Genomic DNA, 19,303 nt, shown 5'->3' with positions numbered 1-19,303 from the left:
GAATCAAGCTTGAGGGTGTGCCATGGGGGAGGGGTGGAGTGGGACAGAAAATGATAGCAGGATAGAGGAGGAAAAACAACAATAAGAAGTGGGGGTGAATGCCTGGTAGAAGGGGAATGAGAGGTGGGAATTAGGCATCTTGCTGGGAGTTAGAGGGAGAGATGGAACTAGGAGGGAAAGGACAGAAGGAAATTTCAGGTTTTATGATGGTGAAATTCTGTTTAGAAACACTACAAATAAACAATGCAGAGTTTTACAGAATTTTCAAAGATTGTGCATAGAATTTCCCCAGGAGTAAAAGCTGAAAATTAACTGTAAGGACATGATCTCAAGCAGATGGGAGGTGGAAGAATAGCTGGTGAAAAAGAAAGTGCGGCTGCTGTTGGTGTACTCAGAAACTTTGTTGCCATATCTGTTAATTTTGTATTGAATAATATGGTAGAGGATAAAATCATTAAAAGCTGGTCAAGATCTGGAAACATGGGTGAAAATGGAAAGCTGAGCATAAGAGAGAACTGATAGATCATACTTCAATGACAACAGTTGATACTGAGTTGTTGATTAGAATTTTAGCTGCCCATATGCTCTGAGTGGCTGACTTCATAAAGTTAAATATTTTCTTAGGATTTTGCATGTATCCAAAAGTTGTGGTACATTTTTTGCTCCTTTCTTGTTAACCAATTTACAGTTGTGCAGTTCTTTTGTCTGATCAGTTTCACTGATGTCTCATTAAGTCATTGTGCCATTATCTCCTGTCTTGCTTTAGTTTGTAAGGTAATACATTGCAAACATTTTTTATCAGAGGATGATGTGTGTTTACATAGTTCCAGGTATAACACAGTAGTTTTCAGAAAGTATTTGCAAAAGAAAGGACCAGGCTTGTCTAGAGTGAAGACACTTAACAGGCTTTTGTAAATCTGTTGCTATGTCAAAATGATTATCATTCTTCTAGCTATCATTATGTAGAACAGATGGTAATAATTCTCTTGCTCTGAAAGTAATTTAGTGAAACTATCTGTACGTTTCTTCTTAATTATCTAAAATATACTGAGCCTGTTCTGTGTTTTTCTCATTTAGGAAGCTGTTATTTTTCTAATAACAGCTTCTTAACTTACGATTTTAAGTACAGCTCAGCCTGGTGGCATCCAGCTGTCTTTGATTTCTCTTAGTATTGACTGTTATAATGCACATAATTTAAAATTAAATTAGGTCTGGAAAGAGAGGATTAAAATAAAAAAGATTGTAAGCATAGTGCTATATAGTATTCATTGCTTAGGCTCCACCCTCCCACCCTAAGGAATTAACTCCACATACATGGGATGCAGAAGCAGTAAACCTCATTTCAAATGCTTTCAAGCACAGAAACCAGAACTAGATGAGAGCACATTACATTACACAGTGATAGGTTGCTAACATTTTCACTACAGAAGAAAGAAGGCAAAGCAACCCCCACGGATGCACAAGCAGCACAAAAAAGTAGGGATGGACAAGTAGCCTTCCAAAAAAGGACTCAAGGGCTCAATCAAAGGTAGGTATATGGTGTCGTCAGTATGTCAGGGTTCTACATGCAAAAGGACTCAACATAGATCCGTGTTTTAGCACCTACAACAGAAGTCGTTCGAACTTTTGAAAATCTTGTATCACTGTGTACTATAAAACATGAGTCAAATACCTCCAATTGTGGCAATAGGAAATAGCAGCTGTATCTTTAGAGCCTTATGGCACATCATCGGTCACTGCTGTCAATGCAAAATGTGCATGATACAGCAAGATTTTCAAAAGAATCACTCATGTTTTGCATTGGCACCAGTGCCCGATGATGTGCCATGAGGCTGTAAAGATATAGCTGCTGCTATTTCCTGTTGCTGCAATTGGAGCTATTTGGCTCATGTTTTATAGTACACAGTGATAGAGCAAGATTTTCAAATGATCGAATGACTCCTGACACAGGTGGTCAGACTCCAAAACACGAGTCCATGTCATGTCTTTTTGTATGTAAAAACCTGACATATTGACGACACCAATAAAATTGACCATATATCTATTTTTGAGTGAGCCCTTGGGTCCTTTCTGGAAGACTACTTGAACATCCCTACTTTTTTTTGTGCTAACATTTTCACTGCAGGACATGCTTTACAAGATTTTGCAGGGTCTGCACGTATGAGAACACGTGGTGCAATGATGGTTCTCTGCTCAGTCACTTATTATATGACTGACTAGCCGTTGAGCCCATAAAAACAGGCTAGTAAAGGAAGGGGGGGTTGAAAGGCCCCCCCCCCCAGAGTCCCCTCCGCCACCCGGGCCAGGTGCCTGGCTTCACTATTCAAACCGCCGGAACGCAGCACACAGCGCATCTGAGCTGCCATCGGCCTTCCTTTCTCTGCGTGTGTTCCGCCCTCGTGTGACGTAACGTCGGCGAGGGCGGGACACAGGCAGGTAAGGAAGGCCAACGGCAGCTCAGATGAGCTGTGTGCTGCGTTCCGGCGGTTTGAATAGTGAAGCCAGGTACCTGGGCCGGGTGGAGAGTGGGCGGCGGCGGCGACTCCGGGTGGGTGGGGGGAGCGGTAGCGGCAACCCTGGGGGGGGGGGAGCGGTGGCGACGGCGGTTCCCTCTCTGTCATGCCCCCGTCATCACGTATTGACGTGGGGGCGGGACAGAGAGGGTCTCTACTGCGCATTTGCGAGTGAGTACGCCTCTTGCCATTTATATGTTTGATATGTGAACTGAGCACTTATTAAAAATTTTTATAAAAATATATATAAAATTATATAATTTAACAAAACATTTTTCCTTTTTTGTTATTAGTTCTCTTAATTTGATTCTCTGGCTTTTAATTTTTGTTGGGTATACCTAATATGTATTAGTGAGATATAATTGAGTCAGAGAAATTGAATCAAATCTCTATAAACCTGGAAGATGAGGATGGCCAATGAAACACTGATTTTTAGAAAGGGTTCCAGAAGTGATCTGGGAAATTACGGATTGGTGAGCCTGACGTCAATGCCGGGCAAATTGTAGAGTCTATTATAAAATACAAAATTACAGAGCATATTCAAAAGCATGGATAGTGAGACAAAGCCAACATGGATTTAGTGAAGAGAAATCTTGCCTCACCAATCTACTACATTTCTTTGAAGGGGTGAACAAACGTGGATAAAGGTGAGCCAGTCAAAATTGCTTATCTGGATTTTCAAAAGGCATTTGACAAAGTACCTCATGAAAGACTCCAGAGGAAAGTGGAAAGTCATGGGATAGGAGGTAGTGTTCTTTTGTGGATTAAAAATTGGTTAAAGGATAGAAAACAGAGAGGGGGATAAAACGGTAGTATTCTCAATGGAGAATGTTAGATAGTGGGGTTCTGCAGGGGTCTGTGTTCGGCCCTCTTAGATTGCAAATTTATTGGCATCCAAGGCAGATTTTTTTGATGCTTACCAGGCAGGGCTGTGAAGCATAGTCTGAAGAAAATTTGGGTGGAGTCGGGAGTCAAAGTTGGTAAAAATGTACAGACTTTAGCTTCAGAATAACAGTTACAACATTATAATATATGGTAAATTTATCATTTTATACTTGTATATATTTTTTGACTTTTGGTGGTTCCTAATGCAGCTGCTATGAGAAAGCAGGTATGGAGAAATAATCAATTTAAAATGAGTCTGAGAAAATCTTTCTTCACTCAACGTGTAATTAACCTCTAGAATTCGTTGCCGGAGAATGTGGTAAAGGCAGTTATCTTAGCAGAGTTTAAAAAAGATTTGGACAGCTTCCTAAAGGAAAAGTCCATAGACCATTATTAAATTGGACTTAGAGAAAATCCACTATGTGGATCTTGCCAGGTATTTGTGACCTTGATTGTCCCAGTATGGCAATACGTATGCACTTTTGTAAGAGGACATTTAAGATAAAGGCTGTATGGGAATAGAATAAGTTGCCTGATGAACTTAGAGGGAAGGAGTTGGATTTGTGGTTTAGGAAAGCAGTGCAAGTGCTGCTGTTTCCTTGATGATATTTTAACTGGGGTTTTTAATGTTTTATGATTGGCATTGCAAAATGCCAAACAAGATGGTGTACAAGGAGGAGGGTATATACATTTTTATAAAGCCTAATATCATTAGGAGTCGGATAGAAAAATAGAGGAGTGGTCACAGAAGTCTATTCTCCTTATTTCACTGTTGATTGCCCTTATCTGTTGTGAACTTTCTTATCCACTTTTCCTCTGTAGTTAGAACCACATGGAAGACCCAACTATTTGTTTGCCTGTGCTTGCCAAAGGATTAATTCTGCCCTCACCTTTGACCGACACAGTATGGCAAATCTTATATTCTTACTTAGAGTTTGTTTTTTGTGTATAGGAAACTTATTTTGACGTACCTTATATATTTTCCTGACCAGACTTGGGTGCCTTAAACACCAATTTTGTTTTTGTGCTTGTGCTGTTCTTTTAATCCTTTATTCCATTATGTAGCTTCCCACTATTCCAGAACCTGTGGGATAGTTATGTCCATCAACCAGCAGGTGGAGGTAGAGAACTGAAAACAGAGCTGAGACATATCTCTCTTGCCATCCAGTTCAGCTCCTCAGAATTGTTTATCTCCACAAGTGGATGGACACACTTTTCAGCCTCTGATTCTGAATGATTTGCTCATAGGTGCCCCATATAAGAGGCTTGGGGAGGCTAAGCCTCCCCAGCCCCAACTGCAGCATTTCCTGGACTCACTCCCTCTCCCATCCTGTCTTACCCAGTTTCTCTCTCCCTCCCATTTCATGCAGCACAATATCCCTCCCATTGCACCTGGCTGGGTCCACGCTAATAAATAAGCAAGGCAGAGGTGCGGAATTGTGGTTCTCTGCCTGCCGTTACTGCTTCCTGTGCCAGTCTCACCTCCTCTGAGATAAACCTCTGGGCCGGCACAGGAAGCAGTAGTTGCAGATAGAGTGCCGCGGTCCTACGCCTCTTCCTGCTTGTATATTAGCACGGACCTGGTGAGGTGCAATGAGAGGGATATTATGCTGTATGGTGGCGATGCATGAAATGGGAGGGAAAGAGAAATGGGCAAGACTGGAAAGAAGGGGAGAAAGAATGCAATGCTAGGTAGGGGGAGAGAGATAGTTAAATACTGGATGCTAGATGTGCTGGAGAGCAAAAGACAGTAGCGAGGGGCAGTACTGCATAGGGGGAGAGAGGGGCAGTATTGGATGGAGCGAATAGAGATAGGCATGGGCAATGCTAAATGTTCAGGGGGAGGAGAAGAGAGACAGGAGCAGTGCTGCATGCCAGAGGGAGAGTGACAGGTAATGCTGGATGTGCTGGAGTGAGACAGAAAGGAGGAAAATACTGCATAGAACATGGAGGGTGAGTGCTGGTTGGGTGAAAGAGAGATAGGCAGTAGCAATGCTGAATGGAGCGGGAAGACAGGGACAGTGCTGCATACCAGAGGCATAGCCAGGTTTTGATCTCAGGGGGAGCAGACTTTTATAAAATAAGCCGGTTGGTGTCAGCTAGACAGCAGTGTCTGTGTTGTTGCTCAGGTGCTATGGCGGGCAATGATTAATGCAGGCTGTCTCTGTTGCATCCTGCCTACAAGGAAACAGTAGGTTACATCAGGAGGCAGGATGCAGAAGAGGTCCCTGGACTGGCCAGAGCAGGCAACCTGTCTTCTTAACTACAATGTAAAAATATTCAAGAATAGCACACACATTCCTTCCACTGCTGGACATCTTGTCTAAATCAGATGGGCTTTTGTTTGTGTGGTGACTGGCAAAGGGGTTCTCCAGGATTGCCCTGGAATACAAAACTTACCATACTATAACAGCCCTAACCCACCTATCAGAAGACGGTGCTATATATATTACACTGGACTGTGGAGCACCAATATACCTACTATTGGGAAACTGGAACAAACTGCACTGTTACACATTCCTACACAGACACTACATGCTAGCAGAATCCTTCACCTCAGTCACACATGCAAAACATGGACAGACCCTCATTTATATAAACATAAGATTAGCTATACTGGGTCAGACCAATGGTCCATCTAGCCCAGTATCCTGTTTCCAACAGTGGCCAACCCAGATCACAAGCACCTGGCAGAAACCCAATTGTGACAACATTCCACTCTACCAATCTAGTACAGAATTGGGAGCCACAAAAAAAATTGAAATAGAGACCCCCCCCCCCCCCCCCCCCCCCCACACACACACACTCTCTGTCCAAGGAAGCCAGACTCTATAAACAGTGCAGTACTGGTAAAAAAACAAACAAATGCATTTTCTCCTGTACATTTTACAAAGCAGGTACATATCAGTCCTTACAAAGTATTAAATAAAAATTTCTATCTTTGTTGTCTGGGAATTTGGCTGGTCCCAGTCCTTTACTGCTTGTCTACATAAATATTGAGGAGCTGGACTGGATGCCAAGAGAGAGATGTCTCAGTTTTCAGTTCTTCTCCACCTGCTGGTTGATGGACATAACTATCCCACAGGTTCTGGAATAGTGGGAAGGACACATGGAAAGAAAATTATCAGGTAAGACCTAATTTATTCTTTCTAGGAAAACAAGCTCCCCTCCCCCCCACCTAAATGTGTCTCCGTATTGTAGTGCTTATATCAAATGTTCATTTGGATATTTAATTTCATTAGTCTAGGACAGGGGTTCTCAACCCAGTCCTCGGGACACACCTAGCCAGTCATGATTTCAAGATATCAACAATGAATATGCATGAGATACATGTGCATTTGCTACTTCCATTCCGTGCATATTTATCTCCTGTGTATTCATTGTGGAAATCCAGAAAACCTGACTGACTAGGTGAGTCCAGAGGACTGGGTTGTGAAGAACGGGTCTAGGATGAGAACGTAATAGGATATGTCATAAAAATCACAGCTGAAACTAGTCTTCCAAACTAAGCTTAAAATTTTTTATGGACCCTTTTACTAAACTACAGTAAAAAGTGGCCTTAGCAAGTCCTTATATGGGTCATTCCCACATGCTAAAACCGTTTTTACCACATGGGTAAAATGTCTGCTTTTGCTATTTTTTGAATTAATGGCCATATGCTAATTTTCCCATTAGTGTGTGAGCCCCTACTGCTACCTATTTTGTAACCGATTAGCACAGAACATGCCTATTCTCCGCCCTCCGCGCTAAAAAATAAAATCTATTAGCACATGGGAAGTGTGCGCTGATCACAAAATTACAGTGGGACGCCTGTCAAACACAGGGGCTGGCGGTCCATGGGACACCAGGACACTCCTCCAAAAGCAAGGCCCTGGTGGCCTAGTGCTCTTACAAGCTCCCCCCCCCCCCCCGGAACGGTGACACAGGGGCCTGGAGGTGCGGTGGATCTCCAGCCCCCCTAACCCCCCCATCCAAGAAAACATACCTGGTGGCCCAAGTGGGATACCGACCTAACCCATCTGGAGGCGCCTTTCCTAATGCATCCTTGGATGTGCTGGGTGGGGCTTTCCTTTTTCTCCCTTATATGGTAGGGAAGCCCCTCCCAGCGCATCCCAGGATGCACTGAGCAGGGCAAGGTGCCATCATTTTGAAGGTGGCCCTGGAAGGAGGAGGGAGTGCTACTCCCATTGCGGAGGTATCGGTGGGGGTATGAGGTTAGACACTAGACCACCGGGGAGGGTGGGGTTTGGGTCGGCATCCTACATGGGCCACCAGGTATGTTTTTTGGGGTGTGGGGGGGGTTAGGGAGGGCTGGAGATCCACCACACCTCCAGCTCCCATGCCCTTGTGTTGGGGGAGGGGTCAGGGGGCTGGAGGCTCGCTGCACTTCCAGCACCCGTGTCGCCGTTCTAGGGGGTGTATAGGAGCTTGTGGGAGCACTAGGCCATTAAGACCTTGCTTTTGGAGGAGGGTCTGGGGGTCCCACAGACCTCCAATCCCTTGTGTTTGGCAGGTCTGTGCTTTTGTCAGCCTGGACCTGTCAAACAAGTGTGAGCCTCCCGCACTTTCCCAGGATGATCAACGTTAATAATGTGCTTAAATTTCCATGTTATTAGCGTTGATCATTGGAGAATTAATTCCCTGCACTTTTCTGGTGCTATTTTTTAGGGCACTGTTTTGGAACAGTGCGGGGAATTGATCATTGGGGCACAGGTGCTGGTTCACAGGGACTGGAGAGCTCGCTGCACATGGTTTTGGGTCCAGACTGTGATCTCATTCCCAACGGATTGATCCCTTTCTTCTCCATGGGCATTTAGACCCTAGGAGGCTCTCCACTGGACCTCTCCGCAATTCTCTCCCATGGGATACAAACTCATCAATGGGAACTCCTGAGGACCAACTCGACTGATTCCCTTTGCATTTCCTCATAACAACTAGGCAACTGAGTAAGTAAGAGACACTGTGGCTCCGACCTAACACGTGGTCACCCAACTTTGTTAAATTTTAATAGTTTCTGCACAGAGGTCATCGTTGGGCAGACTAGATGAACCATGTGGGTCACTGCTGACATGTACTGTGCTACTGTGTGTTATAGTTCTTGGTTAACAGAGCTGACAGAAATATCATTTGGAATCTTGTAGTTAAAAACAATATCTGGTGTGCTGAAGGAACAACGCGGCACCTAGTGTAAAAAGTAGAATTTAGTGTTAAGTGTAGTAATTAAGTGATCTGCCACCAGTGGTGATAAAAAATCTTCTGGTTAATTTTCAACACAGTCAGGTTTGAGCAGTGAATCAAGGATTGACAGGTAGAATGGTTCCTTCCTCCCCCCCCCCCCCCCCCCCTCTCAGCTGTACTACTGACTATTGTTCTCACAGGTACTATGCATTATGATCATTGCAACTTTAGTAAGTTTATAAAGCTATGCAGGGGCGTAGCCACGGGCGGGCCTGGATGGGCCCAGGCCCAGCCACCTTTGCTGCAGGCCCGCCCACCCTAACTAGCCCCAACCCAACCAGTGGCGTAGCTCTCCCAAGCGAGGCTCCAATCTTTTCCTGCCTCTTCTGCCCGCTCTCCCCGTCCGCGTGGGTCATCGGGGCCTCTTCAAAGGCGCGTCCCGCCTACTCTGCAACTTCCTGTCTTCCGCAAAGGTGGGACGTGTGCCTGAGGAGAGGCCCCGACGACGCACTCTGGCAGAAGGCTGACTATGGGAATCGCCGGTGCTGGAGGGAGAACGGCGCTTCAGGGCAATAAAAATGACCATGTGCAGGGGGCTCTTGGCATCTGGAAGAACACTGCCAAATGCCCTGGGTTTGAAACAGTTTGGGGGGGAGATAGCGAGTGGAGAGGAAATGCGAGGCACGTGCCCACCCAATCCACCTCCAGGCCCATCTAAAAATTGAACTCTGGCTACGCTACTGCAGGAAAGAAACATTTTTACAAAAAAGCATGACCGTCTTTTTTTTTTTTTTTTTTTTTAAATTCTTGCAACTTATAAAGTTTATACATTCTTATTCTCCCTCTCTCTCTCTCTCTCTTATTTTACTTCCCAGCTGTTGCAGAAGTGAATCTCCGAGATGATCAATATACCCTGGACCACATGCGTACTTTCGGCATGTACAATTACCTTCATTGTGATTCATGGTACCCAGACAGTGTCTACTATGTGGATCAGCTTGGGAGAGTTATGAATTTATCTGTCACTCTGGTAAGCATTATGAGTATGCAGGGCAAAAAATTTACATTTTGTTTAGTTTCTTGTTTTTTGGAGGATTTTCTTTTATATTTTTCCCATTTCGGGGCAACATCTTCAATAGTGTGCATTATTGATTGCACAGAAAAAAAATAACATGAAACAACATCGTTTATCATTTATTACATTTGATGATATACCGCTCTGTCTGATAAACTGTTCTGAGAAGTGCACAATAACATATAAATTAGAAAAAAAGAATGCCAAAAATAAAACAGGACAGGTCACAAATGAAATGTTTCAAATGAATGCACATCCTTACTAAGCACATAGCTGAAAAACTGTCAGAAGTGCCATAAATTTGTAATAATAGTAGAGAATGCTAATAGAAGGTCATAAACAGGAAAATCAAATGGCTCATGTTCCTGACCATAAATTGAGTGTTTACCTTCTGAGATTCAGATGCAGTTGATGTTGCTCTTGTCCTCATCTGTTAATTACCCACAATTGCCCAAATTACTACCTGGGGCTTAATAGGAGCTTCTGCACAAGTAATGAGCCTGTGCCCCTGGAAGTTGGTGCAACTGTTACATTTGTAATAGGATACAGGTGTTATGTTTTAATGAGATATCATCCTACCTGTCCTATAAATATTCAAGATCTCAGTGGTATGTTTCCTTATTGTCATGGCTAGCTTCCAAAACTAGTTGTATTACTTGGCAGCACAACTGTCCCTACCATTCTAAAAACAGAGTCGATTTTTTAAAAAGACAATTGAAAGTTTTCAGTAGAAATAGAAAACGCCATATATTCTTCTGATGTAGAGTTAGTTTTGTGATCAGAAGATAGTCATTACCATAATAATGGTAAGAAAATGGAACTGTTTCACCAATTAACATAGGGGGAGGGGGGGGTCATGCACTAACTGTGTGGGCTAATACTGGATGTTTTATTTCCCTTAGGGCCCACTGCATAAAATGGGCTGTGTGGCAAATACACTTCAACAGCATTAGCATCTGTTAAGTATTAGTAAATTACCCCCCCCCCCCCCCTTAGTGTGTCAGGGGGCCTTTTTCTGGCAAAGGAAGCCTGCTAGGACTGTGAAACGGAAGCAGTGATTTAGAAAACATAATGGTATTTATTTAGTTATTTATTTCATTTATATCCCACATTATCCCAATAGATCAGGTTCAATGTAGCTAACAACTTATTGTAATTAACAGTACAAAAAAGTGACGCTGGATAGTATACGTTAAGTAGTATCTGTTACCCACATAAATATGGGTGCTAGCTTCTCTTGTATGCAATTTGTTCAATAGTATTTCTTGTGCTATTTTTTCTAAATGATTGAGCTGCGGTGTGCAACATTCGTCAATGAAAGTGACAGCTAGAGTTGTTTATTGCTAGAGCATTTTTGCTTGCTTGACAACACCTCTTTACTGGTAAAAAGTTAATTTCTTTCTTATAGCCCTCTATTGAGATGTAAAACATAAATAGAAATTGTATTCACTTTGTTTAGGTGTATTTATCTTTGACAGATATCTGACCAGAGTTATGCTAGTAATCTCATGAAAGCTGCAGTAGGAATTGCTGCTTTACTTTGACATCTGGTATTGTTGTATGTCATCTGTTCACTAACTTTCTCCTGAGGAGTATCGGCAAGGTTGATTTATTTTTCTGCTATTTATATTTAAGAACAAGTCTTCAATTAGATGGCAGCAAAAAACTGATTTTTATACATTGAGGTACAATGTTGCTGCAAAACGTGCAGGTATCCAGTGCATAAATATAAAAAAAATACTAAATGATAACCATGAGAGCATTAATCTGAGGGCTTGAATTCCTAGATTTAAAGATATGATCCACTAAGTCACTCTGATAACAAAATTAATTATAACTAGGGTTTATTTTTGTGTGACTAAGTACTCAAAAACATCAAATTATTTTGATACCCAGGTAACCAGCAATTTTTGTCTTGGTGGGGGATCTGTTTGGAGAGATTTCTTTGGCTCTCGTGTGTGTGTGTGTGTGTTTGCTGCTGTTCTTATCTCAGTGCTGTGTGCCTGTATTCCTCCTACGATTCTGCTGTCACCACCCACGCACTCTGTATCATCGGTTCTGGGTTGGGCTGGCCCTGGCCTGCCTCTGCAGTTCATGTCCAAACCTAGCACCGCCCCCAGTTCCACTTCCTTTTGTCCACAAATTAAGCCATGGATAAGTGAATTTAACAGAGATCATTCATCCATTAACAAATGTTAGCATCTGCACTCAAAATCAAATTCATAAAAGGTTAGGCCACCTGTAAGAGCATGCCAAAGGGGAGGCCCTTCAGGGTCTTCCCCCTTGGTACACGGCCTTTTCAGCCAGTCCAGCCCAGAACTGATGATACAGAGTGAGTGGGTGGTGACAGCAGAATTGTAGGAGCAGCTTTCATGTTACTGCATTTGTTATTGCTATAGTTTTCAATAAAAAAAATTGCACTATAAAAAGGAAAACAGTGGAATAAATAAGAGAGGCTAATGAATAACAAGTAAACTCATAATTAGAAATGGCACATATACTATTTACATATAAGAAACAATCCATATGCCTATTGCATATCATTGTAAGAGGTCCAAACAAAACTGTTATATAAGATATGAATCAGTTAAAAAAAAAAACTCTGTAGGACATGCTCAACAATTTAACATAACAAATGCAAATCCAAAAAGACACTAAAGAAGAATGGTGAATTACCAGAAAAAAAACTATATGTAACTAGAAAATAATCATAGGAACTGACAGAATGACAATAATAAAGACAGATCCCCAAAGACCCCTGAATGAGAAATAAGAAATGATGGAAAGGAAAAAAATATATATTAACTAAACCCATAGGTAATTTAAAACTAGTTATAAAAAGAACTATATGTGTCATGCTGTATGAAAACGACAAGTACATAATAAGTGAAGAGACAAAATGCTAAAATTAATGTGAGAAATACTGAAATACTTCTCAAAAAATGAATCAACATGAAAAAAATATTTATTTAAGAAATACTATGCTGCCTTAACAGAATATAAATATAGGATATAAAAATATAACCTAATCCTTGGGCCTTATCAATAGCAAAGGCTAGGATAAAAACAAGCTTTTTGTGAACCACAGCGTTACTAAATTAGTATATGTAGTTTGTAAAAAGAAAACAGTAAGAAAAGGAAAGCAAAAGAAATTAAGAAAGAAAATGAACAGGGTAAAAATGAACAAAATGAGGATATAATATGGCAGAACTAAGAATTGTGCCCCCCACCCAAAAAAAAAATGAATCATGGAGTTAGGTAAAACCTATGAAAGTTTCCTAAAAGTATAAATATGCAGTAAAAACGGCACCAAAAACAGACAAAATGGAAATACATATGGGTAAACCAAAAGGCTTAAAAATCCACTATGTATTGTAATATGAAAAGAGGGATACAACATACATCCTACAGGGAAAATTAAAAACAACCCCCCCCTCCCCCCCCCCCCCCCCCCCCCGATTACTAAGCCAAGCTAGTGGCTGCTGGGGCGCTAATGCCAATTTCATTTTGAATGGGCTGTCTCAGCATTACCACGCAACTTTGTAAAATTATATCGAACACAGTAGGAAACCTCCAAACCAATCCAATACACTACTTCCTACTCCTAACGAACTGAGAACATGCAACAATATGTCATGGTCTACTCAGTTGAAGGCACAGGACAAATCAAACTGTAACAGAATTGCCCTGTGCCCTCGACTCAGCAGAGATCTTTCCTCTGCCTATAGTGTCTTTTGAGATTCTCAATTGCAGCTTGTATTTTAGATAATTTATCTTCAATGACAGCTGTTAAATTCATGCTCAACATCTGCACCACTGCCTCATTCAGTGTGAAGGTTGACCGAGCTCTAACAGCAGCCATCATGGAATCTAGTTGCCATGCATTGTCCCTTGCATCATGCTGTGATTTCTGTGATATTACCAGTGAAGCTGTCGTCCCAAGGGCCACATTCCAGTCTCTAATCCTTCAGGACTCTCTTGTAGTTGGTGTTTACTCAGATGGTTCCCTCAAGCTGCTATTTTCTTGGATTTTTATAGTCAGAACGGAGCTGATCCTTGGGGCCTCCACTTAGCTCTATGCCATCATTTGACCCCCAGCTTTTTTCAACAGCAGTTTAATCATTGATGGGCTGATGATCAGAAGCAAACACAGGCGCTAGAGGCTGTTAGCACCATACTAGCGCCTGTGGGAAACAACATGCTTGCAGGCTCTGAACGCAACTAGCATGCAAATGCATGCAAAACAGGGCTGTTAGTGCAAGTAGCATGCAAATGCATTCTAAATGTATTCCTCCCCGATGATCAGCGAGTAGCGTGCCAAACCCTACTCTTGGAGCTGGCGTTAGGGTTTGCAGACCATTAGGGAGGAATGGTGAGCCCTGTCCAGCATTCATTTGCATACTAGCAGGCCTCCCCATTCCCCCCAGTGCAGCAGCCCCCACAGGAGCAGGAACTCCGATCCTCACCCCCAGTGGACCTCCAGTCCCCCAACCCCCAACACAACTTCGGGGGGGGGGGGGGGGGCTGGAGACCTCAAAATTTGAGATGTCCAGCCCTGCCCAGTGCATCCTGGGATGCACTGGGTGGGGACTCATACCATATAAGGGAGTTTGCTTCCTTATATGGTGTGGAGCCCTGCCCAGCGCATCCCAGGATGCACTGGATACCATTTTCCCTTATATGGTGTGAAGCCCCGCCCAGCGCATCCCAGGATGCACTGGGCAAGGCTAGGTGCCGCCAATTTTGAGGCGGTGCCAATGGAAGAGGAGGGAGGCCAGACCACTAAGTTGGGGAGGGGTTCATTCATGGGCCACCAGGGCTCCAGCCCCCCATAACTTTTGGGGGGTGATCAGGGGGGCTGAAGATCTGCTGGACCTCCAGCCCCCATGTCGCTTGGCTCGTGGTGGGGGTTCTAGGGCACCAGGGCCATAGTGTTTGGGGTCTGGTGGTCCCGTGGACCTCTAGCCCCTGCGTTTGACAGGTCTGGGCTTTTGAAAGCCCAGACCTGTGAAACAACTGTGGGAGGATTGTGCCCGAGTGCGTGCTCAGGCATAGTCCTCCCACACTTTACCCTATGATCAGAGATAATAGTGCACATAAATTTGCATGCTATTATCTCTGATCATAGGGGCGGTAAAGCCCCACGCTGTTCCAGTGCTATTTTTAGAGCGCTGTTTGGAACACCATAGGGCTTTTGATCATCTGCCCATGAATGCTCCCACAACTTTGAGACCGTACGTTTTAAAGCGTCTTTCTCTCCCATATTATAGTGCATTGATTTTTAAGGCTCTTTTACTGATGGACTGAGTTATTTAATGACTTACTGGTTCCTTATGAACTTTTTTATCATCTTGGATTAGTAGGATCCTTAGAATTGATTGTCCCTTCATGTAGAGTGACCTGTCTTGTGTAACTCATAATTGTGTTGTTTATTGTTGGGCTGGGATTATGAAATTCTTTAACTGTTTTCTGTTAGAACTGAAAAGGAAAATTTACTATTAAGGGAGAAGCTTAATTTTTTCTTTTTGTTTAATTTTCGCAAGCTCTTCAGTTGAATTTGCTTTGAACTAAAATATTGTGCATGATTTTGGGTTTATTATTTCTTTGTATAATTTTTTCTATTTTGAATTACTGGTGTTTGGTACTTTGTCACATATAGGGCCCTGTTTACTAAGCCACGTTGTAGGCGCTCTAACTTTTTAAAAATTAGCACATGTTAACGCTAGAGACACCCATAGGAATATATGGGTGTCTCTAGGATTAGCGCATGCTAAAACGTTAGCGCGCCTACAGTGCGGCTTAGTAAACAGGGCCCATGTTTTATCTTATTCAATGTTGTGTGTTCTGTTATTCACAATAAAGAAATTTTGTTTTGATTTGCATTGTCAAATAAAATACCAATTTATTTATCTCTGTCACTGTTGTGAAAATCTCTGTTATTGTTGATGTGTTTAAGTCTGTGATTATCCTATCACTGCCAATGATATGCAGAAGTTTGGCGAAGTGTCATAAAAAGGCAGGTTTTCTAAACATAGCTAGCCTGATGCTTTTAGGATATTTTTTTTTATGCTCACGGAAAGTTATATTAAACAAAACCTAGAATAATGATGTCTGGAATAGTTCAGAATTTTAGTATGCACAATTATTTGTTAATTTCATTTAAAATGCATTTATATTCTGTTTGTTAATACTAATTTAAAGGATAAATAAAAATTAAAAAAAAAACAGCCAGGTAATCCTGGGATACTGCTGGACTGGTCCAGAGTCAGTTTCGGATATTTTTGTAGGCTGATCTGGAGCTGGTCCGGACTTGTCCCAGTTCCGTTGTGACCTATTTCAGGTTCATATTGAGTCGGGGTTAGAGGGAGCAAAAAGATGACTAGGCGCACTGCTTCAAATGCAGCGAATAGGAAGAGGCAGACCAGAAGGAAAATGGGCGGCTTTAGGCCTGGCCTGCTGAAGCTCCCACATATGTGTGTTGTTCATTCATGCCGCAGCTATGTCCATCGGGGCTCGGCAGGCATCTAATGAAGCTGGGCCCTCAGTTATTGCTATTGCCCGGAGGGCTGCTGCATCCGGTCACAGGCAGACGTTGGCAGCTAGTGACGTCAACCCGGAAGTGTTTCATTGATGAGGGCAGCCTGAGGAGCGGCACAAGAGCCAGTTAATAGGTTTCCTGACCTCAAATTTATTTACCCAACTGTTATTGTATATTTTGACAGGTGTTTTGGGCTTAGGCTCCAGAGACCATTAAAAAAATCTTTTTGTGGGTTGGGGGTTTTGAAGATCTTTTAAAAGGCAGGCTCAGGTATTGTAGACCCTTTAAAAAATATTCAAGTGTTTTTTTCCCACCATTTATGGTGTTAAGGGTCTGGGGCCTTTAAAATGTGAATTTTTGGAGTCCATCGGTTGTGGTCGCAAGAGGAAAATTATTTAAATTTTCCTTGTGAATTTTGAAAAGCTTTGATGTGCATTGAAGTTAATTTTGGCAAAAAATATATAAAAAAAAGAAGCTGTTTTTAAATTTTGAAAAGAAGATCTGGATTTTATGAACTGCATGGATTTCTGGGTTATTTTCTATTGAAAATCTGTGCAGTTCTTACTGTATTTTATTAGAAAAGTATTTTTCCCATTAATGTTAATAGTGAAAATAGCTTTCAAAATGGAGATTTACTCAGCGTTCCATGATTACAAAAAAAAAGTTCTGTGTGCTGATGGCTGATTGGTTAAGGAGGGTCAGGTGGCCCCCAGCTAAGTCCCTGTTGCTTGGTAACAGTTGTTGGGAATTGGGATGGTTGCAGAGGAGATCCGGATTTGGAAGAGGAGAGTGGACATGTGTCTTGTGTAGCTCTGCAGAGTGAGTGAAGGGCAAAGGTGAGAAAAGTGCTTAGAAAGGTAAAGGAGATCCTCATAAGGCTGAATGCCTGAGGAAGTGTGTTGGCCAGAAGATTGGCCTTTGAAAAACAGAAATTAAAAAGTTTAAATAGCTCACTTTTATTTTAAATTGGGTTTAATTAACTGGTGCTTGTATTTGTGCTGAGGAAGAGATCTGCAGTGATTGGTTTTAAACCTGAGAACGGTCCAACCAGTATGGGTGTTAATCATGATGTAGGAGCTTGTTTAAAAACGCAAATATTGTCTAAGAAAGTTTGCTGGAAAGGTGGATTGACTTAAATAAAGGATTAAAGCATTTTACTGCAGTGAGCAGGGAAACTGTGGAGAGTGCTGGGTTGAATGATTGGGCCGAGACTATAGCTACATGCTCCATAGAAATGGAAAACTAGTGTAAAGATAGGAATCTCCTGCAGAGAAAATTATTTTCTTTGTGCCTGACTTTAAAGGAAAAGAGAGGAAGTTGGTTTTCCTACTTTCAGTTGTTTAAAGAGCTAGGGAACCAGACCTCAGATGCGATGAGTGAAGGAACATCACTGGAGCAACAAGGATCCTCCGCAAGCAATGGCCACAACATGGACCAAGAGAGTTCTACAGATAAGTGTCTTGCCGTTACACAAAGTACACTCTAAAGCGGAATATCACAAAGGTCTTTGTTAGTGCTGGGGAGGAGTACTATACTTATACTTACCTGGTGAGAGTAAAATCTGTGATACAGATGGGTGGATGAGACCTGAAAAATAGAAAAACACAAAGAATCAGTCTTAAAGAAAGCTGAAATAAGATAAGAAAGGTTGAAAGATTGAAGGTTAAAACAAGAAGAACACTTATCTGACAAACATCATGGATTGCATCTCCTGTTGATTTGAATTTGTCAAACTGAAAGTTTCAAGGTAGTTTCTGAAAACAGTCTGGTTAACTACGAGAGAGATTTGTTAGTAGCACTGTTAAACTGTTAGATACGTCAGCAATTTAAATCGAAGCACTTTTAAACATTTAACATATAGCGAACTTTATATCTGGCAGCAGCTGCAGATTTTATTTATATTCTATTTAAGTATATATTCCTGTGCAATAAAACCTTTAAAACATCAAAATTAAAAGTTGGCCTTAATACTGCACAGTAACTTGTCATCTCTCTTGTGTTGTGTAAAAGGTTCATGTTTTAAGTGTCGGATTGTTTACCACCATACAAACTCTTGAAACTTTTTCCCATTTTCTTAACTTTATTTATTTATTTATTTACTTATGAATTCCCTAAGTTGCTGGTTAAAGTGTGAAACCTGAATGCCGTGTGACACAATTTCATCAAAATTGTAGTAAAAGCAACTCACCACTAGGGCATTTAAGTCTTACACAAATCAGAAGCTCAATCTTTCGCATCCCTTCCATACAACTTTGTGTTTCTAACCTAGGTTCTTGGTTAAAAAGCCATATCTTAAGATGTTTTATAAATCTAAAATAATTAATCTCTAGGGAAGCAACTGGTGTACCTGATCTTGAGCTTGGATTGGAAAAAGCAAGTAATTAATTCCAAAAATATAAGTCAGTTCAATCTAATACATCATGGGGAAGGGGATAAGGGATGGGACTTGATTTACTGCCTTGCCTTTTTGTGGTTACAATCAAAGCAGTTTACGTATTATGTACAGGTACTTATTTTTTGTACCTGGGACAGTGGAGAGTTAAGTGACTTGCCTAGAGTCACAAGGAGCTACAGTGGGAATCGAACCTAGTTCTCCTGGGTCTCAGGCCACTGCACTAACTATTAGGCTAGTCCTATTTCCTTTTGTTGATTCCTTTTGTGTACTCCTGTAGGGTACAGTCTGCACTTTAAATGATGGAAGTCACCAGTCTTTTAAGGAGCACAATAGACAGGCTAGCACATACAAGGGAACATATTTATGTAAATACAATGGCCATGGTCCCCACAGTACCTCTACTGTGAACAAAAGCTTAAGCTTAGAATCCTAAGATAATGCAGAATATAAACATTTTGAATGAATGAATGAATAAATACACAGTATCCTTAGAGTGCGAATTAGCATAATTGAATCAATAAAGGAAGACTCAAGCTTCTTTCTTCCTATTATAATCTCTGTTGTGGTTTTAACGAGTTGTAGTTATGAGTCAAATTTTTTGTAACTCCAATATGCAAATTATAGTAATCCAAGCCCATCTTGAATCTGTTTGCAGTGTGCAGAGAACACTTTGAAAATACTGTAGCCATGTGTCAAAGTTTTGTCCGTTTTAATGTCAT

The 19,303-nt window shown here is 41.8% G+C and overlaps 1 protein-coding gene across 1 annotated transcript in view; it reads left to right on the top strand.

Annotated features, from left to right (window-relative positions):
• Positions 1-19,303, top strand: part of NUDCD1 (NudC domain containing 1) — a 219,090-nt gene that overhangs the window by 35,368 nt on the left and 164,419 nt on the right. The window contains exon 3 of the mRNA XM_030218074.1: positions 9,452-9,606. Coding sequence (XP_030073934.1) covers positions 9,452-9,606 — 155 coding nt within the window. The remainder of the gene's footprint in view (positions 1-9,451; positions 9,607-19,303) is intronic.

Source organism: Microcaecilia unicolor, chromosome 1 (assembly GCF_901765095.1).
Source record: "Microcaecilia unicolor chromosome 1, aMicUni1.1, whole genome shotgun sequence".
Taxonomy (NCBI): domain Eukaryota; kingdom Metazoa; phylum Chordata; class Amphibia; order Gymnophiona; family Siphonopidae; genus Microcaecilia; species Microcaecilia unicolor.
This window is presented reverse-complemented; position numbering and strand designations above follow the sequence as displayed.